Consider the following 25783-nt stretch of genomic DNA (forward strand, 5'->3'; position numbering starts at 1 on the left):
AACCTCTATCTCTCTCTGCCTGTATATATATATATATATTATGCATACATATATTTGTTATGCTGGTGTATTTCTTCAGCATTAGATGAGCTTTGCTGATAGATCAGACCATGGCCCAGCTAGATCCAGCTGTGGTACTTCTCATACTGGACCAGAAATGCCACATGCTGCAAAGCTGTGATGCAGTGGAAACTCATGGAAACTCATTACTGTGCTACTGCTGTAACCACAGGCTTTGTGCCACATGAAGTATATATTACCTTCTGCAGCAAGCATAAAGCTAGCATGAATTTCATATACTGTGGCATAACTAATATGACAGAAGTGTTCTGAAGAGTCCCACATTGAATTAGATGGATGATCAATATATGACTTTGTTCTTACTTAGTGATCCCTGAGACAAACAGCTACTACTGCTGCACATTGGTCGGTTCTCAGTTGCTCTGTGGCAAGTCACTTGTCTGTCTTATCCAGCGTAAAACGAGGCTCCTACTGTTAAAGAGCACCTTCCCAAAGAAGGAGGTAGCATTAAGTCAGAGGTTAGATAGACTTCAGTGTCAGGTTGCAACTGGAGCGTATGATTTTTAATGGGACTCTTTTCAGTAGTGTGAAAGCAGGTGATATCCAACCCTACCTGAGGGGGGATGTAGGGCAGAGTAAAGTTAATGAGTTTTATGCTTAATACCTGCTATTCCACAAATCTGGAAGGATAAGCTCCCTGTTCTCACTCATAAACCTTGGTTTAAGAACACTTAACCTGAAGCAGAGGAAAACCCTTTGCTCAACCCTTTGCTATTGTAGTTTTGTGGTGCAATAAAAGGTATTGACGATTCATTTCTCAATCACTGAGCAATCCTAGAGTCACCTACCTGATGGAAGGCCCTTTTCCTATATCTCATTGCACAGCTTCCACAATCTGCTGCATTCATTTTTCTTCAAGCTCATGGTGTTTTATCTTTCAGAAGTAGAAGCAAAGCAGTTCTGGGCTCCCCACTGATGAGACTGGTTCTTCTGGCAATGTGCCAAAGCCTTGTGGTTATCATGTGGTTATCAGGTTTCATAAGACAGTGAAAATCATATTTGTTTATACCATCTTTTAACTAAATCTTACTGCAATCCTTAGAGTTATCAGTTTAAGGTAGTTGCCTAAGTTTGAGCCTAACTTTTTATCTCTGCTCTACTTAGTATTCAGTATCTTAAAGGTGTTGTGAGAAGGGACTATTCCTCTTCCTGCACCTTGCCATCTTCCCCCACTGATGCTCACATTTTATCCTTCCCAGCTTCCATTGTTTCAACAGTCCCACAATGACTTTTTATTCTATAACTAAAGAAAATTTGTTGTTCCCAGAACAAGTTATTATGGCCAAGTTCTATGTGTCTGAAAAGGTGGTCTGTAATGGTTTTGCTGGCAAAGGCATGGCTTTAATTAGTGTTGACAAGATATTAAATCTCTATTACACTTACCTATTTTCTGGCTCAAGTTCTTGGAACATCCCATCTTGCAGAATTCAACTTCTTTTTATTTTTTTCCCTTCTCCTGAGTTTCCAGTGCGGGCTGGATGGGTAGCTGCAGCTGCCTTGGTGCAATACGAGCCCAGTGCATGCAGAGCTGACTGTTTTGCAGTGTTTGGTGGGTAAAGGCACTTAGGAGCAGTTATATGGTGTAGAAAGCATGGATGAGAGTATCTCATATGACTTCACATCTGAAGTGTGGTGTTGGCAAAATGTGTTTCTGTCTTTGTCCACCCTTCTCCTTTTTCACTTGCTAACACACTGCCACTGCTCTCAATGCCCTCCACATTTCTTTCACCTTTCCTCCTCTTCTCTGTTTCCTTTTCCTGTCTTTTCCACACCTTGTGCCCTGACCTACATCCTCAGAGAATGTCTCAGACCCTACATCCCTTTTCCAGATCTCCAAGAGCTATCACATGTGGGGAGCATCACACGTTTGGATTTCACGTGTCTGGCGACATCACCATCCTGGTGCCCAACAAAACAGGAGCCCAGGCAAGTGTCTCATTAAAGAGCTGGCCTGGCTTTCCAGTGGTGAGTGCTAACAGAGAGCATCATGAGTTAAGAGCTCCTGGATGGATCACTGGGGCTCATCAGCCACTCCTAGGATACCTTTGTCCTCCTCAGTCCACAATATCTTCCCCTCTTTTACTTCTGTCACATGGAAAGGGTCCATTCTTACCTTCCAGGCTGGGGTCAGGGAGAGGTGCAAGGTTCTCATCCTGTGGTCTGGGCTCTTACAAGGTGTTTCTGATTAATAGTAAAATAAAAAGCTTTTTTTTTTTTTTTTCCCAGATATTGTTGCCGATGTTTTTTTCTGAAATTTCTTGCCTAGCATTAAAAAAGGTCAGAAGGGAAAATACCATTTCACATTGTTCTCTCTGTTTGTCAGACATACCCTATTTTTCAGATCACTTTTATTATGAAGATTATTACTGAACATAGACAAAATATCTGATACTCACAACAGGGTTTCTAGGGTTTTTAACCATACAAAACATCTCTCAATTTCCCCCTACAGGACTATTTCACAGGCTGATCAGAAAGCAGGGTCTGCTCTTCAGACTGTTTTTTCTTAATTAGCCTGAGATTCAGACAAATAAAATCAATGAGCTGAAGTCTGGCACACTGATTTATTTTCAGGAGCAAGGTCTCACTTCGCAATAGTGTTTGAGGAGACTGTGTATTCCTCTTTAGTTTTATTTGCTGAGTTCCAGACAGAGGTTGTATAAAAATAGACACATATGAAAAACAACAACAAAAAAAAAGCTTTCTTCAACCTATTATTCTCAACTACACACATCCTTGAACCATTCTTTTTCTCCTTCTGTTTACACCAGTCCAATGTTTGCGCATTGTTATCATCTCTCTTAACAGTCTCCCAGCCCAGCTCCACATGACTAACTCCCTTAATCTTTGTGGCAGGGAGGAGTGGTGGAAATTGCAATTGTTTTGTATCCACTGGCAGCCTGACAGATGAAACAATCCCCACACAACACTCCGCTATCAGCCCGCTCCTCACGTTACCTGGCAGCAAACTGGCCAGCTCCAAGGGGTTGCTCAGGGTATGAGAAACCCTGCCACAGCAGCCCCGGGTGGTCTCAGTCTGGATTGCTCTGCCCCCACCTTCCCTCCTGCTCCCCATTCAGGAATTTTACAGCTAACTAATTTTACAGCTACCTTGCACCGATCATACTCAAGCAATTACTTACTGAGATGGGTCAGAGAACTAATCCAGCTGAGAACTCTCTTGGAAAAAGGAGACATTGGCATCAGTGGGCAGGCGGTGGAGGGAGGTGGAGTGCCCATCAGCATACACTGGGGAGGAAGGTGCACTGGCCTGCAGGGCCTAGCATCTGCACAAAGCCACCTGACTGCCTGGCTGCCCTCCTGTTCCTGCTGGAGACGCTGCCCAGGGACACCCATGTGGATGGGGCAGACTTCCACGGAGTGCTGCAGCAGGGCAAGAGCAGTGGCTCAGGTCTTACCAACAGCTGGCTGTACAGGAGGATTTCACAGAATCACAGAATCTTCTAGGTTGGAAGAGACCAGAAGATCACCAACCTCTGACCTAACACTAACAAGTCCCCCACTAAACTAAATCACTAAGCTCTAAATCTAAACTTCTTTTAAAGACCTCCAGGGATGGTGACTCAACCACTTCCCTGGGCAGCCCATTCCAATGCCTAAAAACCCTTTCAGTAAAGAAGTTCTTCCTAATATCCAACCTAAAGTTCCTTGAGACCAGGCCCACACCAGGCTGAATGCAGGAGATCTCTGTTGCACTGCAGGTCACAAATGTCTGGCAGAACTGAGTTTCTTCCACGGATCTCTCCTTGCCATGCCCCCCAGTCCACTCATGTGGTAAGGAAAGAAAGGTCCAGCTGTCCTTAGCAGCTCCTTTTCCAGTCCTTGGACTGTGAGGACTTTGGTCTACAGCAAGCAGCTAGCCACTTGCTCAGAGAGTAAATATACCATTTAGGAGTTCTGAAGGAGTTCAGGAATTGCAGAACAGCCCTAGCAACACAGCATCTGACCTGGACGTTCCTATCAAAAAAATTGCCTTGGACAAGACACGGCACCACTGCTCTCCACATCGCCAGAGGAGGGGGGGGCTTTCCTCAAAAAGTGAATGAGATTTGTCTCAGTTTTGCCAGAATGGTCAGGTGTGGCTGATAAGTAAGGAGGTCAGGGCCCCAAATGATGATAATTCCATTCTATGATAAATGTCCCCACTCTTTCCAGCTTATATAATGACTACTAAAAACACTAACTTAATTCCTAATGGCTCAAAGTGAGCACATATCGAGCCCATTAATAATACAAAGACGTCCCAGAAAAACTGGGAGAAAGCATTAGGAAAAAAAAAAAGAAGAAAAAGAAGAAAAAAAAAGAATTTACCTAAAACCTCCCTAGGAATCTAATCATGATAGGGTGAGAAAAGAATGTGGCCATGGATTGATGGATGATGTGTAGATATTTTTTGTTAGAGACTTATGAAACAAGTAGAAAGTCCAGATGTTCAGAGACACTAAATACTTCAGTATTTCTGAAATGGGTGTTGTCAAGGGAGCTAGTTAACACCAAGATGCCCAAATACGATACATCTTCCACTTGGCTTTATTAGCTGGCCTAGCTAAGGGTTTCTTCTATAAGGAAAAGCATTTTGATATTCAGCAGAACACGTTTGTCAGTTCATTTCAACTAACTGCATGAGGCTACCCATTTTAATAAAACAGGATCCAAGCATAGGACCTGATTGCTCTTCCATGTGTCTGGGAAAGGTGCAAATAGGGTGATTGTGGGTTGGAGTAATCTTCAGTCCAGTTTAGCCATTCCACAGAAACCTGGAAACTGGACATTTCAGTCAAAGGCACTGAAATTTCCCTATACTCAGGCAGTTCTGACTTAAAAGATCATTTATGATTCCTCAGCTCTTTAGTGATTTGCACCTAGTCAATTCAGCTTGGAGACTACTAGACTTTTACTATCTCTAGCCTTTTTTTTCCCCTTGTCAATAGATATTATACCTCTTCAGTCTAATACTGGAAGAAGCTCTAAAAGATCGCTCATCTGTGTCTACGTTTTAAGCAAATTAGTGAGCCACTTACCAGACAAACTTAAGAAAAAATATTTTTTCCTTTAATTTGTGACCTGCTCTGCTGGAACTTAAATCAATGACACTTCTTCAACACCGTGGCAACACCTAAGTCAGATACAGTTTTAGAGTACAAATGACTTGACTTTTCATCTTGGTGAATTTTCAAAGGAAGATCAAATCTTGCTTCCAGGCTTTGTTCCAGTCAATCCAGTGGCTTCCCTAGTAGCAGCACACCTGGCAGTCTTCTATAATCTGCAGAAATTTTTCTCCTTCACTGCTGGGGCTTGGCTGCAGGTTTACTGTTCCTCTCGGCAGGTTCTCTTTGAATGGCGGTCTCACCACTTGGTGCCAGGATTTTCATCTGCAGTCTCTGGGCTGTCCTTCCACCAGCTCCCCAGGGAAGAAGGAACACCTCTGCCTTCCAGAAAGTACTTGGTGTCCTTCACAGATGTTCATAAGGATGTTTTTAAAACTTTCTACTACCCAATCTCTTGTGACTTCCTCCATTCTTGACCTGATTAGGTACTGGGTAGTTTTACATTTTGTCCTTTCTGGAAGAAAGGTTTTCTGACCCAACAAACAATAATTACAACCTTTCATGACTTCATCCATAACTGCATTATTGATAGCTCTCCCAGAGACTTGGAAGATGTATATAGCTTTGTAGTTGTTTCTCGCCTATATTACATTTACCCTCACCCCTAATGAGAATAAGTGAGATACTCTCATTCTTTCCTCCATCACTTTGTAGGCTTTGTGCTCTTACAGCTGGTAATATACCAGAGAAATATACCAGCTGTAACCTACCTCCTCTGGAAGCTGCTCCCCCCATTTTCCTACAGCACTTTCTTTACCAACATTGACACCCCAAGGAATCACAATTGCTTAAGGGAAAGGCTTCATATATCACAAGTCTAATGTTATAATACTTTTTGTTTGTTAACTGCCTTTCTCCTAAGAATCTTAATGTATTTGTGAACACAAAGCAACCCATTTTCTCACCAGCTGAGGTAGATTGGCAGGTTTTGTAATAGTTGCTTCTTGTCCTCTTTACAGGGGAAATATGCTCATAGATAAAATTTCATTTAAATTTTAGGACTTCTACCCAATAGATGACATTTGATAACGTTTTATGATAATAATTCAGAAAAAAAAATTATCATATATAATATTTTTCTTAGACCTGAGGGGTGGTGTGAACATATGTGCATAAAGACAAACACACACGTCTTTCTTTGTATATGGAAAACATTTTTCCTCAGTGTCTGAAAGCACACAAAGCATTAGTGATACAGAGAGTAGAACAAAGAAAAATATGTAGTTTCTAAGTGTGACCAATGTATACAAGAAGTAATCGTTGTTGGGACCACTAAAAATTGCATGACCAGCAATGATTTATTAGTAGTGGAGAATCCAGGGAAATACTCCCCTCTAAATTATTGTTTCTCTGGCTCTAAGCATTCAATAAATTCCCAGCTTGAGCCAGGGAATGTATTTTCTCCTCTTCTCTGTATTTTCCTGTGGTTTGCCTTATCATTCACTAAATATATTTGGACATAGCATTATTTTTCTTGATCTGTGGATTCAATAGCATTTGTGGCTCCCCCTTTGACCCCTCCTCCCTTTTAGGAACTTCACAAATAAATCATTAGCTGGCACTCCCATAATTAATTGCTCTCTTTTAAAATTATATAATAGTTGTTTAATATTAAATAGGCAGTGCAGGGTAACACATAATCTAACTCAGGTCACTAGGTTGAAAGGCTTGAAATGTTTTCATTTTCATACTTACACTGCATAATTTCTCACTTTCTTTTAGAAAATATATAAAAGTATTCTCGACAATTTGCCATCCTTGTACCAGGATGGCAGATCAGTAAAACATCTTAAAAAAGAAATCTCTGGCTATTTTCTGAGAAACCACCACTCTCCTGCGACCAGTTATTTTTATTAAGGACTTAAATGCTTCATGCAAGTCTTATTTTGTCCTAGTTTCTGCAGTTTTCATGAAAAGGAAGAAGAAAATATTTGTCCTCAAGTGCCAAAAAGAACAGGCAAAGTTACTTTGGTTTGAAATGAGCCAGAGCAAAAAGTCCCTCATGTTGCCTAAGCAAAATACTCAAGTTGACAAGCCATTGCTGCCAGGTTGGTCAAATCAAGTTCGTCTTGGCTGTGAAACTGCTGAAGATGTTACCAAATGTAGTGAGGGCTGGGAAGCCTGCTGATTGCCACTTTGAGAATAAAAGAGGACAGAGTCAGCGTTCAGAGACTCAGTGACACACAGGTAACTACTGGCATTTCATGATGGTCTTTGTGGAGTTTCTGCTAATTAAGAGAAAACCATTGCCATGACACCAATTAAGGAAAAAAAAAAAAAAGCATAGTGAAATTTCTAAAAATCGTAAAATTTATGTTTCACTACTGAAGACAAAGACGAGTACTCATTGTATTGTGGGCCTAGTGATGGGTAGCTCTTGCAGCTAATGAGGAGGAAGAATCAGAAAAGATCTCCCAGGCCATAGATGGGATGGGCCAAACATCAGACAAAGTTAAAAACAGACAAAGATGCATCATCAGAGGCAAGAAATCATTTGTTGGGCTTTCTGGTTTTATTTTTAATTTTAAACTGTGCTGATCTGGGCATTGTTGGCTCTGTAGCCATGACAAGGATGGTGCATGACTCTCTTTTTTGCTTTTTGGCTAAGATGCTAGACAAGTTCGTCTTTTGAAAATTAGCACATGTGACTAAATACACAATGATAAAAGCACTTATATTATTTCCATAAATTCCCCTGACAGTCATTTGAATGCAAATTGAACTGAAAGAAACCCTCTTTAAATGAATTAAGAAGGAAAGGCAGCGGGCGGGGTGGGAGGGTAGGGGGGAGAGACAGGACTGAACACAGAGAGACAGAGAGAGTAGATACAACCTCTTAAAAATAGAGCCGGTTCTTATTCAGTATAACTCAAGAAGGCATTTTTAACACCATTATATAGGGTCATAGGCCTCTTCAGTTCGTTTATCCAGCTTGAGTGCAGTGATACAGTCAAGATAGCGAAACATGCTTCATCTGTTTCAGTACTGCAGACCAGAGACTGTCTGTTATGTGTTGGCTTTTTCTCCTTTTGTCCCCAGGAACAAAAGAAACAGCAGTCTCTTAACTGAAAGGATAACAGCACAAAATTGAAATGATACAGCACAAAAATTGTGTCATATGTTTAGAATCTGCAGCAAACATATCTGCTTTTGGCGAAGCTCTGTTGCCCTGGTTTGTGCAGGCTGTAGAAGACAGATGACTGTTAGAAGATTTACAATAAAGCTACACTTAATCAGTCAACCAGTTTATTTTGGCTTGAAAACTGTGAAGAAGGACAAAAGTTTATAAAACGTCAGAGTGTGGTAGGTTATTTAGAGTGAGTTGCTCTGAGAAAGGAATACACTACTCAAAATTAATGTTGTTTCCTGGTACTGCTCCCCATCGTCACAGCAGAAACCAAGTGGGAACTGCAGCATGGGTACAAACACCAAGGTCTGAAGATGAAATGAGGAAAGGCAATATGGGAGGAATATACATCTTCCTGTAAGCCCCTATCAAAGAAGCCAGATGGAGCATGAAGGTTCACCTGGGTGTTAGTCATCCCAAAACATTACACTGGAAAGGATTAGGACAGGGAAAATATGACAGATGGAAATTAATCTTGTATGAAGTAGTATGCAGAAAGTGAATCCAGAAGGAAACCAGAAAGAAACTAGGCTTATACACTCCTCATGTTTTCCTAAATCAAGCATTTGAATGCTGGCCTTTCAGATCTTTCATATTATGAAGACCAATAGGTAGAGAGAGATCTAATGAAAAACCAAGTATGGTTTGCAAGAAGTGGCACTGGTGATTCACTGTCTGGTCTTACCACTGCTCAATTGCTATTCAGCTCTAGTGAGTCAGGGATAACTGTACAGATGGATATATCACATTCAGAAGAGACATAGAACGGCAGCATGGCTCATTTGCAAGTATATTTTCATTTAAAAATAAGTTACTTTGTCTTAAATAACTTACTGTTAAAGAAACTTGTAATCCCTGTCACTAATTTTTCACTAAGACTAAATAAATTTAACACAGTACAAAGTATTTGAGGCTGAAATAGCCACATGGACCCATTTGGTTTAAATAGAATCAATATGAACTTTGAAAACTACAGCATGCAATTACACAACTCAGCTTATCTAATCTGAACTTCAGATTGTCTGAAAATAGAAACTAATTGATGTGAATTATAGTAAAGATGAATAATACATTTAAATAACAACATGAACTGCCAATAAATCTGAAATAGCTGGTAATATAATTTAATCCGATAGCAAGAGTTTGAAATATGTAGTAGAACAGACTCTAAACTGTGAACAGATATCCTTTCTTTGTGGCTGTCTGGGTTTGGGTTCACATTGTTCAAAAGATAGTTGTGAATGTTTAGCTACAGCTGAAAGAAACGAACTACATCCAATAGATCCTTTCTTGTATAGAATACATCAAAAAGACAATGCCAAAATCTATGAAATGCTTAGACAAAAGACTCTTTAAAATTAGTCTTTCATGAAAGCAATTGTTCAATCATCTTCTTAGTATGAGCCAAGACGTAAGTGTACAATTCCTGTATCAGGTGAAATTACTCTATTGCACACACATTTTCTTCATAAAACCGTAGTACTATGATGCAAAATTTAGCCTTTATCCCAAAGGAGTCTCTGAGAAAAATAAAATCCAGGCCATGCCGGGACTCCACCAGGTCTCCTCTGAAACTGCTGCAGAAGAGAGCTGTAACTGTTTACAAGGTACCACAAAACCATGTGCTACTTGAGATTAGTGAAATCGAGCCCCTTGTTACCAGATGAATTTGCCTGGGTTACCAAAGTGAAAGTGCTTTGGGAAGCTTAATATTAAAGGATTACAGCCTTGATTTGGTGGTCTCATCTTTGGAAGGCCTTAGTTGCAAAGGGGAAGCACTACAGTGAGAGTCAATGTTCAAACACTAGCTTTGCTTCAGAGTCTGGATGAACTTCAAGCCAACATTTCTGTGCATTTGAACTCCATCTCTGCAAATTGGAATGGAAAAGAAGTCTTCAATTGAGGAGAGAATTTTGTGAGGCTTAATTTGGTGAGCTTGTAAAGCTATTTGGATAACAAAGGAGAAAGAGCTGTGGGAGAATTATGATAAGTCAGGATGTTCCAACCACACAAAACTGTGGCATAATTGATTAAGTATTGATGTGAGGAGAAGTGCTAGAAATAGATTAACTACCAGAATAGATTAACTATCAGACAAAACCTCTTCCCCAGACAGCTAGCAGCTTGTACTGCCCAGACAGCACATTCAAGGGCACTGCATAAAACCTAGATAAAAACAGAGAAATATTGACATGGTTTCATCTCTTTTTAACCATTGTTCTGTCTGGATGGCAAAATATTTTAGCTACAGGTCATGTAGCAGTCACCCTCTAAAAACATGCATACTTCAATGTGTTAATATGCCTGTAAACAATTGTTCATGTGATGATAGCCTGGATGTCAGCAGCGTGATGGGTCTCGGCTCCTATCAGACAGGCAATGGAGATTCTGTGGAAGCTCCAGACATAACTGACACCCTTGTAAGACAACAACACTTCATTAACACTCCCAATACTGAGTTTGATGTCAAATTCTCAAAAAATGCCCTTTTTTTTCCCAGAAAGATTTTCTGATTGCTTGAAAGGGGGAGAGAGAAACTGAGATAAGCAGCCAACAGAATTAACATTTCCCCAAATGATTTTGAGACGTTGTCAGCAGTGGTCTGATCAGAGCTGCTGGCATTGTGCCATGCTGTTAAAGGAGCGTGTTAAACTGTGAAGTTAGTCAGCCCTTGCACTGAACCGTGCCACAGATGACACCCCGCATTCAGAACTTGCTGCCTGCAGCCACCCAGAGGTCACTGCTCAAGGCATTCCCAGCCCTCGGAGCTGCTGGGGCTGTATGATAAGGGGGTAAGGTCCTTTGGATGCCAGGGCATCCAGGAAGGAGGGAAGAAGTTAGTTTATTGGGTTTCTACATTTTCAGCTGAACAGATGAGATGAGGATCAGCGTTCTGAACCTGTCCAAGTTTCTGGATGGGCACTGCATAATGGCCTCAAGCTGGAAAAAAAAAAAAAAAAAAAAAAAAAAAAGTAGAACTGTCTGCTCAGGGGAATGGAGGCAAGATCTGGCCCAGCAATGAGAGAACTTCACCCCTTCTATTTGGGTTCAAGAAACAAGCCCAGGATACCATGACCAAGGATCAGAGGGTTGTTTTGCAAGTGCTGGAATGAGAAACCAATTCTCTGTTTATGAAACAGATCTGCCCTAAGTGAGGGAAGGTGAAACCCATCATCCCCTCTAGTCAGTTTGTATGGATTTGCCAAGTTCACCCCACACTCTGTCTCCCTGCTGCGGAAATGATCCCTTGCTCCAAATATTTCTACTCTGTCTTTTCATCCATTGAAAGTCACTGGAGACTCATTACATGCTGCAGTAAATGCTGCAGACAAATAGAATTCAGAGATGGAGAGGAAAAGGTGCAATCCCAATGTTTTTTGAGACCATCAGCACCACAATCCCCATAGCTCTGAAAAACAAGAGCTGTGAGTCCCCATAAGAGGGCCATCAACCACTTCAGCATGACAGTGGGCCATCTATGTCCTAACTCTGACACTGGGGATAACTACAGCAGGATGGAGAATTGCGCTGAGAATGAAATCCCGACCAGGCACTGTTTGGGAAAGACGTATTACAAAGGCAGATAGAGAAATGAGGATAGATGACAAAGTTTCAAAATAAAATTGACTGTAGGTAAGTATATCTGACACAAAAGCAGTTCTGATAATACAGAATCACACAATTTTATCCTCTGAAACTTCAATGTAATATTTTTTGTTTTCCAACACAACATTTTCTCCAAGTGCCGTTTTGAGTTTCCACATTGGTCTTCCCTACAAAATTCTTTAATGAAGATATTCTGGTAATATTTTTTTTTTCTCTGAATTTCATATAATTACTAGTTTAAGAAACTGAATATGATATATTGTAGTGTTAAGTAACCACAGAATATGGACATGTAAGTTAGACACTGCTCTGTGAGAACAAATAATTTCCATGGAAGAGGAAAAAAAATCTGAAGGATAAATAAATATTGTAATATTTTATATATTCCAGCTATAATATCCCATAAATGATTAAATGAAAGAGTTATTTCATAAAATGCATATAGAAAAAAAATCATTTATTTTGTAAACACAGGTATGGCTAAACAGCAAACTTTTATCAAAGGATACTACAATTGAGAAAAAAATGATGGCATTTACCTTACCACATGGAGGCCTATGTGTCTCAGTACAGTGGTGGTATCCAACATGCTTATCTGCACTCCCACTTAACTCTGCATCTGTCTAGCTACCCAGGAGAACGATGCATCTGGAAAGGTTGAATAGGCCAAGGGAGTTCACACGTATTTTGCAATGTTCTTGAGAAAACTTACTGGAGAGAGGTCAACATGTTTTGTTTTTTTTTTTGTTCCTTCTATCGCACTCTTTGCATTAAATGAAAACATACTGCATGTTATTTGAACATCCTGAGATATGTTTTTTTCACTAGGAATGCAGGAATATAGTTCAAAGTATTTTTTGCATTGTGGAACCTTGTATAGAGGGGGAATACTTAAGTGGGCATAATATAAGGGTTAGTACTGGGCAACAGATGTAGACAAAAGAAACAAAATAGATTTCTGATGGAACAGGTCATGGCATAAAATGCTTTCCAAACATGTTCATACAGTTACAATCCAAAAATTAGCATTGTTGCTATTTATGGGAATGATCTATGAAAAAATTCTTATCTGGGCAAAATTAGCAGTGAATATAGCAAGTAAAACATTTTTAAATATTGATCAAAAAAGAGAAAAATATGCCTGCATTCTTAGAAGATCAAATACTGTATAAGGAAAAATATATTCACAAACATCTCTGAGATTCAGAAGCCTCAGCTTTTTCTTAATTATTAGGTCACTGACTCATGGAGTGGTCAGAAGTAAAGGTTTGTTTGTTGGAGAAATCTGATAACTTGCACTGTGACTAAGACCAATTGGTAATGGCCTTCAAATCTTAATACCTCTAGTTTAGTCATAGTGAGAACTGAATAGATCTTTGTAAATCAATGAGTCCAACAAGATTTCTCAAGAAGGATGTCTTACCTGCCAACTGTTTTCTTTTCATTGCCTGGAAGAGGAAAGTTAGCTTTCCTGGCTCTTTACCCTTTTAGTTATTTTTCTCAAATGTGAGTAACATAGTGAAGAGAAGGATTTTTTTTTCTTCCTTTCTTACTCTTTCTTTCGTACTCTTTCTTTCTTACTTACTCTCTTTCCTCCTTTCTTCCTTCCTTTCTTCTTTTCTTTCACTATCGAGGAAGGTAACTCAGTAAAAAACTGGTATCCCCATATTAAAAATCCTGCATTTGAATGCTCAGCCAGTAACTTCTATACTATTGGTTTTACTTTAACTAAACCTGTATTAATTTATATATTTATGGAAATAAGTATCTCTGGGTCAATCCTGAACCACAACTGCAAGGCAGAACAGTCATCATGGTTAAGGAGCAGGTACTCAGCAACAGCCATGACTCTTAACTCCTACTCTAACCAGTTACTCTTATTTCTGAAACAGATCTAGCATTGAAACACAGAGAACTCTTCAAAATAGTTAAGGAGATGATCCGACATCACCTGCATGTTCTTAATTTAGGGTGTTTGCTACATTTATTACTGTTAAATACTTTTTAAAAAGTAGTATGTACCTTCTAGCAGATGGACTTTTGCAAGTTTAATTTTAATAATAAATGCAACATACCTTTAGCAGTTTTGGCATTCTAAGGGTTGTAAAAATTAAGACAGAAAAGCAACTTGTTTCTTGCCCTATAACATAGCTGAAAATGCTGACCAACAAAGACACAACTTTCTTCCACTTAAAAACAAACAAACAAACAAAAAAACCCTGTAAAAACATTTTTTCCTAAGAAGAAAAAAAAAAGAAAGAAAAAGAAAGAGAGAAAGAGAAATAGAGAGAGAGAAAGAAAGAGAGAGAAAGAAAGAAAGAAAGGCTGCAATTTTTACATCTATAGGAAGTCAAAGCATCTCATTCAGCACCAAATGACATTATTTAAAACACAACAGTATGTCATTAAACAGCAAGCAGTGTCAGTGTGAAAAACCTCATGATCCAGAGGTTTATTTGCACGTTATGTATTTTGCAGATACATTATTCAGTTACTGGTGGTATCAGAAAGCTAATTTACAGACCAATTAGTTACTACCAGGCCTGTTGTGCTGAAAACAGTAAAAATCTAACAATGGGTTCAATTTAAACCAGATCAAAAACTTTTCCAGAAGAAAAAAAAAAATTGCTTGAAGTGGCAGAACTTTTAGTTTCTGTGTTACACAGCTGTTGCTCTTGTAAAGAAGCAGCTGTGGAATATCCAAAGTACTTAAAAACTTCTCCAACTCTGGGTGGGAGATGGCCAGCACAAAGTGTATAGCATATCTCTCTACACGCTAATAAAGGCATGAGCCCATAGCCACCAGAAAATCCCATTCTAGTCTATTTGAGCACTTCACAAAAGTTAATGCACCTTACCTATGTTCAAAGCAGCAGCAATTCAGTATTATAGAAATGGCTGGAGACAGCACTAATATTTGAAAAATGTCATTCACATCTGTATTTTGCCCCCCTTATCAATGCTTGCTTTTCAAGTCAAGGAAGCAGGGACCTTCCAGCAACAGAAAGGCTGTAGGCGACAATGCTCACGGCATGTCTCTGAGATCACCAATTCATTGCAGGGGACCAAGCGCTTGCATTACATTTGCTCCACTGATCTTAATGGCAGCACACTTTGTGTAACAGTGACTTGACGTATAAAACTTCATCCCCGGATAAAATAAAAATGTTTCCTAAGTTTTCATTAACATTTGGGTGAGTTAGTAGCACCCTCCTCCTGTCACAAGGGTAAGCACAGCAGGAAACCAGGACATCCCAAATGGTTTCCCATGCCCAAAAGCCAACTCATTTCCATTTAAAACAGCTTTGAAGCATCACTTCACAACCACAGACACTCACACGGGTGATCTGACGCCCTTCCTGACACAATTCCCAGGAGGCAATGCATGTTGAAGACCTGCCTGGCTTGGCAACTCACTGGGGTGCACTGTGTGCTCAAACACGGCTGTTCTCATAACTGAGGTGAGCCGGTACTCCCCAGAACATAGGGGGACAGTTATGTACCAGTAATCCTGATACAGGGTGGAACTTCTCTGTCAGAAGCAGTGCCGAAGCCTGAGTCACCCATCAGAGGACAGGATTTGCCCCTGGGGCAGCACAAGGTCTTCCCGTCTCCTCTGACAGAGGAACAGGCTTTGATCTGCATGGGATGACAGTACACCAGACCGCCTCTCCTTCAGATGAATCCACCAGACAGCTGGGAAACATTCCTCAAAGGGTCACCAGCAAAGGGCCATGAGGGAGAGTGGCCCCAGGCCCCGCTCCTCTGTAATACTTCCTCGCCTGTCTGCTGAGCAGGCCTGCTGTGAGTTCCCCCCACACCCAGGCTCAATTTGTATGCAAATCCTCCCTCATTTGTTCTTGCTCCCTTCAGAAAGGACAAATTTAGTATAATAACTGTAATTGCTTTAATAACATGAAAAAAACGACACCTTTATGGGACCAACAGTCAAAGACTGAAATTGTAACACAGCGTGACAGGTGTGGAGGCATGCAACCGTTACCGTTTTTCCCAATTCGGTATTTCTTTCATCGTTTTGAAAAGGGCTCATCTCAGGAAGCCAGCATGGCTGGCTTGAGGCTCTTGAACCCCACAGGTTCACAACAATTTACGAGTGGCTTCTGCGGCAGAGGCATGCTGCCGGTGAGCAGCATAGACTTTGGAGCCCCTCTCTGGAGGAAGAGCTTGTCAGTATGACCGGGGGAGGTGGAACCACTACCAGTATCTCCTCAAACCGGCGTTTGCCATCAGTGCTGGGATGCACATAGTAAAAACAGTATGGTCTACAGGTTGTAGGCTCAGGCAGATGGTTATCCCCACTTCCCACCAGAGAGCCAGAGAAGTCAGTGCCTGGTTGTGGTCAGTGTCTCCAGTTACACTGGACTAACTTTCTGCACCCCTCTTGCTCAACTAGCCTATGTCTATTTGTGGCACTTGTCTATATGGAAAATGGAATGAATTGTCAAGTAATTTTGGGGGGTAGAACCACCTTTCCTATCTGCGTTACTTGTACAGCCAACTTTTTCTGGTTTAATCCCAATATTAGCAAATGAGAATCAATTTTCAGCATCAGTCAGCTGGGTTCAAGCATATCTGATCACTTTAGTTGATATGATAGCCAGTCCACTAATTGTAACATATTCTAGTTACTATTTGCGTTGTAAACTGTAGTTTTAATCCCAATTCCTGCATTACAAAAAGGTGAACCCATCATCACAGATAAGTTATTGAATGAATTAGAGTTCTTCACTGTCTTAAAAGTAGACAGATTCAAACAAAAAATGCAAATACAGAAAAAAAAGATGGTGAGAAATGTGTCTTCGTGCACTCTCAGATGGAGAGAGGCCACAATACTGTGGCTCATCTGGAGATAACTGATTCTTTTGAGTGCAATGGGAACTCTATGTTTGCCTCAACTACCACTTTGAAGGCACACTTACATGACACAGAAGGGAATTGCGTAAACAGGTATTTTAATATCAAGGGCATATTTATATCAAGGGTGTATCAAGGGTATATTTAATACCTATTTAAAAACAAGTCTTTTAATATCAAGTGTATTTTTTTAAATGTTACATGCAGACAGGAATTTAAGGTTCAAACCAGCAACTGGAAACATCGATTAGTAGTGAGCTTAACCACCTCCTTCAGGTCTTAAACAGGTTAGACATGAAGTGGTGCCCACATATGATCTGTTTGAGAACATGCAAATCACCAGTATTGATATTATAAAATGCCAAACTTAGAAGAGGAAACAGTTTTCTTCCATTTAATTTGACCCAAATCTGAAGGCAAAACTGCCTGCTGAATCACTCACAATCAACCAGAACAAGATTCATGATTCCAAGGCAGTTTTATGGAAGATTTCTCAACGTTGAGAAGGAAAAAAAAAAAAATTATTTTCTACAGTTTCCATTTCTTTAATGTCTGTCACCAATATATCAACATATGAAAATATCATACAGCATTTGACCTTGATATTAAAATTATTTGGAGATCAAAAGCAAGTGCTAAAAATAACCAATGTATTTATAAAGCCCATAGTAGGAGAACGCTATATTACTAGCACCTCTCAGTGGAGGCAGGGATGAACCAAAATCTCAGGTCCAAACAACAGAATAAGAAAGGAAAACAAACAAACAAAAAGCTAAGGTTCTGTTTCAGATCTCAGAGCTAGGGCTACCAGGAATGTTCCTGGTTCTGCAAAAGACTTTGGTGTTTGAATGATAGGTACTCTTGACTCTACAGGAAAAAAGGAAAAAACAAGCAAACAACAACAGCCACCAACCTTCTTTAGTCTGAAAGTGAACACTAAAGTCAGCTTGCCATGTAAATGAAATGAGGGAACCCCAGGGAACAAAATCTCAACAACATACTGCTGCTATCTTTGGGTAAACATTTGTTTGCAATATCTTAAAAAAAAACAAAAAAAAACAAAAAAAACCTGTCAACCACAGTGATTGACGACTTCACCCCATTTATCACTGACAACTAGAATTATTTTTTCAGCTGTGGATCATGTTAATTGTGGAAGCTAATAGAGAGGAATGTGAGGTAAATGGTCTCAATACCTTTAGTATGTGTGATGACTTTACCAGACTTGCAGTACTGTATTTACTGTAACCAAAAGGTCATGCTCTTTATTTTAACGATAAACAATGAACTTTTCTACATCAGTCACACTCCTGCAAATCATGCATAAGAATAACAAAAAGTTTTAGAAAAGGCAATTAGAATTTTGGGATTTTTATAGGTTTGTTTGTTTTGCTTGTTTATTAATGTTAGTTTCATATACTTGAAGGAAAGCTTTCAGGCTTTCAACTTCAACCGACATACAAATAAACCATGGAGGATTCAAACTATCTCATTGGCAAGAAAGCAATTTAGTAAAGATAGACTAAAGCTGTTATAATTTACATTATTAAGAGCTCATTTCTTTTCTGTGGGAAGATAAATACTGAGGCAATGATGAGGCTGCATTGTTCACTTCACTGTTAAACAAAAAAGCAATTTCCAAGATACTGCCATTTAATCAGTGTTAATTCTAAATGACATAATCTCATTTACATCCTGAATCTCTACATCTTCCTAAGACACCACACATGTGAATGCTATAATAAAATAATTCTGACATAGTTCTGCTAATAGACATTTGTTGTTAGAAGCATTAAAACTACATGATTTTGATACTGACAGAAATGTAGTCTACGAATGTTATAAAATAGTAATACATAGAAGTTTAAAAATGGAATCTACTCATAATTTGGAGCATAATCTTCTCTGAGGATATGCTATCAAACATTGTAGCACACAGTCTTTTATGAGATGTATGTTGACCTTTTGTTTCAAAAAATAGCAAGCTGTGTATTAGTGGAAAATAGGTATGTGAAATGTGGAAATGAGATAGGGTGACACTGGAAAGGAAATTCTGTTTTAGCATGTGCTAACAGAGTGCAGAACGTATTCATTTCTATAATAGAAATTTTTTAAATTGACAGCCTTAACACACAGCAGGAATTGTTGCTTTAAAGGGACTGTGTCAAAGTTGACAAGCCCAAAATGTAACCTACCATAAAATTAAACTTTTTACGAAATGCCCTTTTGATCTTGAAAAATCTATCAACCTTCCAAATCCAAGACTGTCACATTGTTAAAATACCAAATACTTTGCTGTGTGATTGGCCATTAAACTTGGTTTGGTTTTGCAGCACGTATATGCAAGTCATGATTTTGCTCTCTCCTCCACAGTATCTTTGGGACTGTGCAAGATATTAATAGCATCCAGTACTGGATCTTTTGTTTGGGATTGCCATGATTTAGCATTTCAGTTAGCAATAATTTATAACAAAGCTATAATATGAGACTTCTGTACTCCAACAGTAAATGTCTCCTTAGAAAGAGGGCAGTTCTTCATGTATGGAAGCTGCCAAACCACAAAAGGATTTATTTTTATCTTGTTTTACTTAATACATGCAAATTCCTTCCAGGGCACACTGAAATGCAATATATTACAGTTACATGGCATAGTAATAAAAACGAACAACAGCATTTCGCTGTTTCAAGGTGACAGATATAAAAAGAGTGCTGTGATTCCCGGTTTTTCTCAGTTTTAGCTCACAACCTAATAGTGAGAATTGAGAAAATTAATTGTGATTTGCTTTCTTCATGTTGCACACAAGTGTAATAGAAAGATACAACATGCATCTATCTTACTAGCATTTGGGCAGGTTCTCAAACACATGTATAGAGTTTTCATACGAGAAGAAATGTTTCTGTATTTAGAAGTTAACTATATATCAGCTTTCCATCACAAATATTCTCCTTACCAAAACCATGCTATTTTCAGGCAGTGAGCCCCTCCATTCCCATAATACTAGAATGGCTGAGCATGGATTACCACTCATCCTTCCTTTTCACACCTTTCGTTCCTACTTCTTTTTCTGTAGTAATCCCAAACCAGCATAGGACCATTCACTAAGCAGTCTTGTTGGGTTTACTGTAAACCAGACAAACAGAAGATTAAAATCTGTTCCTTCTGTTCTCTCCACCTTATTGCCACAGATAATCAGAGCTGCACAGACTACTGTTAAGACCAGTATTCACATTGGAACGTCTGCCTTTTCTAGACAGTTTCAGTGATTCAAAAATGAAAGCATATTTGAGACATCATAAATGGAAGTGCTCAGCATGTTTGATATACAAACACTCACTCCACAAATGAGGCTGTCCTGAATATATTTCATCAAAACCCACTAGAACCCATTTTCCCATGAAATCTGGTGAATGAACAAGCAGTATAGACAACATATTTTGGCTTCTATAAATACAGCTGTGATAAAAGCTAAAATATATTAAAAGCAGCTAGCATTAAGCATAAATGTCTCATAACTAGTTCCATTAGCCTCAATCTTCAGTCCAACCCACACAATAACATTAGTCAGTTCACCCATGAGAGCTGAGCAAGGTAATGATTTTTTTCAGTGTCTTTCCCTAACAGATCTCAGCAACCTTACTTGATTTCAGGGCTCTTTTTCAACTGCAGATACTGAAAAGGGAATGGTTTCTGTTTTCATGTAGGATATGGGACTCTCTCATCTTTGTGTTAACCTAGGCCCTGGATGACTAACCCTACAGCTGACAGAAACAGATGTTTTTATTTGTTTGAACTATTAGGTCAAAGGGCTAATGAGCTAATGAAAATTCTTTAAAGAGCTATCAAATGAGGCATGATTAGCAGATTTTCAGTTCCTATTTATATAACAAAAAAGAATGAAGAAAATATTCTGAGTTTACAAATCTTTCATTTCCGTCCCGGTGTCAGGTTAAGAGGCAGATTTTAAAATAATAAAATGAAAAAAAAAGCATACCTCAGGAGCTGAATCAGAAATCTTCAGTCCGGCTCAGCAGTGCTGTGTTACGACTTGTGCTGTGTTTTTTCTTCTCAAACAGTGATAGCATAGCATAGAGTTTTCTCAGCAACTTTTTGTTTTTCCTGTAGTATTTTACTTTGCTCAACTTCTGCAGCATCTTTTTTTAATATGTACTATGCCATGCCATTTTATTTAAAACCATTTTCTAGTCACATAAACATGTTCCTTGGTTTACCATTATGGAATAATTGCATAAATATTATTCCAGTTTCTGTTCCAGCAAAAAAATCTGCAATATCTTTCAGGTATATTTCCCAGGTAACACCATCTTGCTTTGGAAATAAATCAGCCAGCTTTCAGGAGTTTCAATTTTTTATATGCACAGAAATGTGTAGGTATGTATAACTTAGCAATGATTATGCAGTAATCATTTGTTTTCATCTAAGAGTAAATAAATTACTTTGACGATTCAATACTGAGGTAATACACCATGTTCCTAGACTTGAATACTACTCAAGAAATCCAAACTTAGCAACTCAATTCTACACAGTGTTTATTTTCTTTTTTTCTTTCTTTTTTCTTTCATACTTTTTTTTTTTTTTGGATAGTGGAAATCATGTATAAATCACAAACAGTATAGGTTCCTCATGTCTATCAGTTGCCCACCTGAACGGGTCAACTTTTGTGTAAAGACATTGTATTTTTAGTATAAAGTCAAGATAATATGGCAGTTAACTAATACTCTCAACTACAGTAAAGATACAAACTTTTGTAATATAAATTAATTGCCATTACAAAAAGGCAACTGTATTAACTAATACGGTACAAAAATCTGCAACTCTATAAATATAATGAAATGCAAGAAGTTAAATGAAATAATACATCACAGATTTTTGTACAGAGGCAAGCTAAGATACACATGGAACATTATATAGCAAGAAATAATATCAAAACGCACTAAGTTCTAACTTTTTTTTTTTTTCCCAATACAAATGCTAGAAGTACAAGTACAGGACACAACATGGAAGCAGTAAGATTACCAGCTCAGAGTGGATAGACAAAGAAGTCTTATTGACAGGTCGTAAAGCATTAGGCAGCAGACAGAGGCTTGTCAAAACCAGCTGTTGTTGGATACTGATTGATAATGTTTTCATTCTGACGGCTGAGACGCTGCAGACAGCCACAGGTCTGAGAAGAAGCCCAATGTGGGCACATATACGTACACACACATACACATACACACACAAAGTAATTTAACAGATGTCTAAAGAACATTAAAGCACAGTATCTTTTTTAAAAAGACAATGTTCACTCCTTAATGAACTTGCATGGAAAGTAGAGCCTAGTGCCCAAGTTTATTTCATCTAAATGATGAACACATGTGAGAAGATTTAAAAAAAATAATAAAAAAAAAAATTGGTCATCCGAATAAAAATTGCATGGTGCTTACATATTCTACCATAACCAGAGTATTCAAAAACACTTTAGACAAGGAAGTGTGATGTTGTGAGCCACTATGAGCATTTTTAATCCCTCCATAAAAAGGTGAAGGGGTTTATAGACATTAAAAAGGTACATATCCATTAAGTCCATCCACAACACAAAACCACAGAAGAACTACATTCAAAGTAAAGTTAAGTGTTGGTCTTAGCCTTAAGCAATTATGAGGTATTGTTTCAACCTGTGGTGAGGAATGATCACTGTATTAGTAAGAAAAAACATATTCAAAATCATTGTGAAAAATAAATCACTGCTCCTGTGCAGCTGGTATTTTCCTAAAGAAAATGCATTAAGCATCAAAAGGTCCTAGTCTGACTGCACCTTGGCACATGCCAAAGCCATGTTCTCATTGACTAGTTGGTCCTTTTGGATGTTACTTGTGTAGCACCTTCCAACAGTGCATAGCTGGGAAATCATGACCAAAATATAAGGCAGGAATTCTAAAGTCTTTGGACCAGAAACACTGATAGTATGAATAAGTACAGTTCCAAGAATGCAATACAGTTGAGATTATTTTAACTTTTTGTACTTTTTGGTCCATATCTTTAATATGGGAAAGAAGGGGGGAAACAGTAACAAGATTTAATTTCTCATCTGCTAATGCTCAATGAAAAAACAGTAAAAGCTCTGAATCCCTCTTTTTGCCTCCCCAAACTGTCTACCTTCTCTGGGAAATAATCTCTTGCTCCTCTTCACCATCTCTTATTTTTTCATTGTGCCTGACCAGGAAAGAAATCTGGAGACCTTGTGGAAATCTGGGGACTCTGTAACCTCTAAACTCACATAAGCTAAGAGAGAGAGTGGAACTGCACATCAGATCTCATTCCTCTAAAAATTCAGAGAAAGGAGACTCTGTTGCCTACACACAAGAAACTGATGGGCAACTGGGTCACTTCAATGGGGGGAGAGAGCTGGCACCGTCATTGGGATCCCCTTTGTATTTTGAAATGAACAGTTCCAGTTCTTGGGTTTTTCCAACAGTAGGAGGAGTGAGACAATTGGCCTGGCATGAAAGAGAAAAACAACACACGATGTCCTTCAGGCTTATGAGCAAAGCTTTCTGCCTATTCTGTCACAACATAAAACAAGTAGCTTACCAGTTTTCCCAGCTTCATTCTGATAATAGGAAGTGAGTTAAAACAGTGATCATTAGGCCATGCATTTGAGCAGAAACAGTTCTGAGGGAGCAATGCAAGAAATCCATGGAAATAGAAAAGTAAACAAAAACTGTAAAAACATTTTGTTTAACAAAGAGTATAATTGCAATAGAGAAATGGCTTTTATAAGCCTTAAAAGCTGATCCTTGCTATTTTCTTATTCTCAAATAAACTAGTGAAAAACTACAATAAACTTTAAACTTAAAAAATAAATGCTCAGAGTGGAAAGATATGTTGCTTAAAGCCCTGAAAAAGAAGCTAAGAGTTTCAAAACATAGGCAGAATCGATGAGGAACCACTGACACATCACTACAGTTTATGTTTGCAGACACTCACGCACAAGGCACAACATTCAAGGTGTGCACCAGTCAAGTGACTGATCTGCACATACCCTGTTGTGACTGACTTCATGGTGAACCAGCAACCTGGCATGTTTCTTTAACAGATAAAATCAGTTTTAAAAGTCAACAAAAGGCAGCCAAAAAAACTGCAAACCCACAATGGGGAAAACTTGGAAAGAGGAAATATGCACTATGTTACTGGAACCAAATGGGATATTTCCAAATGTATTACAAATGTTGTTTCCAATGAATACTTTTTTGTCTTCTAAGTAACATGCAGCCCAGAGGAAGTTTGAAAGAACTAGTTATAATCCCTTGAAAAGAGAAGCTTATAGTACAAACACTGGAAGGCCCTTCATTTTGGTATAGATGCCTTCTTGGCACTGTTTCGATAACAGTTGCATGCAATGAGCGAGTGATAAAGGAGGCAATCCTTATTTAAAATCAGTTACAATTCTAACTAGCAGTAAAGCCTCCAAAGCTGAATTAACAGACATTTGCTTTGCTTCTCTGGTGAAAAAAATGCTTTCAGTGAGAATTATTACTTTACCCAACTTCTGTCTGTATGTTTCCTAAGAATAGGGTTACTTAGGCCAACATTTTTATGTCACCTATTCTTCTCAAATACTGTTACCCGCAAACATCTGTGTGAAAATTTCTCTTTCAGGGAACTTCCAGCAAGGTAATGGTTCTGCCTTAGACAAGGTTATGCAGTGACTTTAGGAGAGGAATCAACTAACATGTCGATTGTATTATCACTTAGTAAAACTTCAGAGTAACCTTTGCATTAACATGAAACTACTTGTTTTAAAGTATCATATTTAGGTTCTCAGTGGCTGTGTTTTCCAGAATGTGGAGTCAGTAAACAAGCTAATACAAATTAGTCTCACAAATCCTTAAGACATGAGTTATTTTTAAAAAATAAGTAGCAGGTAGAATTCCTCTTTTACAGACTATGTTATTCTTGTGTGTGCAAAATTTCCTGTCAAGGATGACGGCAACACAAGAAAGCAACAAGCAGTATGCAGAACTAGTGGTAAACAAAGAGGAACTCCCTATTTCAGTAGTGTAGACAACTTTACTGGATATAGTCATGTACCTGGTTCACAGAGTATTTATTTTAACAAAAGTACATTCTGCACTAACTATGTATGAACAACATATCACAGCATTGCCTTGATGCCACACCATAATTAAGCTGTGAGCAGAATGAACAGGTACAGTGATGCCTGGAGAACCACTCTTCTCTCTTGCGTTTCACATTCTTGAAGGTTCGAAGTCTCTCTCCTCCAACAAGTTTATTAGAAGGGAGAAGCTGTCTTTTACTGCCTCCATATCATCCAAGGAGCAGGGTTTAAGAATCCAGCGCTTTCCACGTGCAAGTGGCTCAAGTTCAAAGTATTTTTTGATCTATGAAGAAAAAAAAAAAAGAGAGAGAGACAAATGTATTAATACTATGAAAACTGACTCTACCTCTCAACTAAAAATAAATAAGTAAATAAATTCAAAACCATCTGAAAAACGACGTGAAAAATCAGGACGCTAATTTTTAGAATCGTATCCACAGCTGTTCTTATAATACAGGTTATATGTTGTGACCTGAAAGTGTTTTCTTTAGGGGTGAGTGACCTGCTTGGAAGCTACCATTCCACCCATACATTTAACAGCATGGGAGGTCTGGGGAAGAATTATATGTACTTAAGGCAAAGAGCAAAGCACATGAAGTAAGTGTCCAAACAGCCAACATAACATAAAGAAATTCTAGTTTACATTCAAACTTTAATGCTAAAGCTGTAGGTTCTGTCAGAACATTATTAGTAAACACTTAAAATGCAGATTTTTTTATTAAATTACTATAACAACACAAACGAACTGTTAAAAATATACAAAATTTAAACACTGTATTCAAGGTAAGCTAAAGAGTGTTTCTTAATGACTTTCAGAAAAATAAAAATTCTTCCAAAATCATTTA

At 38.6% G+C, this 25783-nt stretch overlaps 1 protein-coding gene across 10 annotated transcripts in view; it reads right to left on the reverse strand.

Annotated features, from left to right (window-relative positions):
* Nucleotides 1-21349: 21349 nt before the first annotated feature.
* ARL15 (ADP ribosylation factor like GTPase 15) overlaps nucleotides 21350-25783 on the reverse strand; it is a 216914-nt gene continuing 212480 nt past the window's right edge. For all 10 annotated transcript variants that reach the window (XM_066988909.1, XM_066988908.1, XM_066988914.1 and 7 more), the window contains one exon: nucleotides 21350-25221. In XM_066988909.1, coding sequence (XP_066845010.1) covers nucleotides 25134-25221 — 88 coding nt within the window. In that variant the 3' untranslated portion in view covers nucleotides 21350-25133. The remainder of the gene's footprint in view (nucleotides 25222-25783) is intronic.

The sequence above is a fragment of the Anser cygnoides genome, chromosome Z (assembly GCF_040182565.1).
Source record: "Anser cygnoides isolate HZ-2024a breed goose chromosome Z, Taihu_goose_T2T_genome, whole genome shotgun sequence".
Taxonomy (NCBI): Eukaryota; Metazoa; Chordata; class Aves; order Anseriformes; family Anatidae; genus Anser; species Anser cygnoides.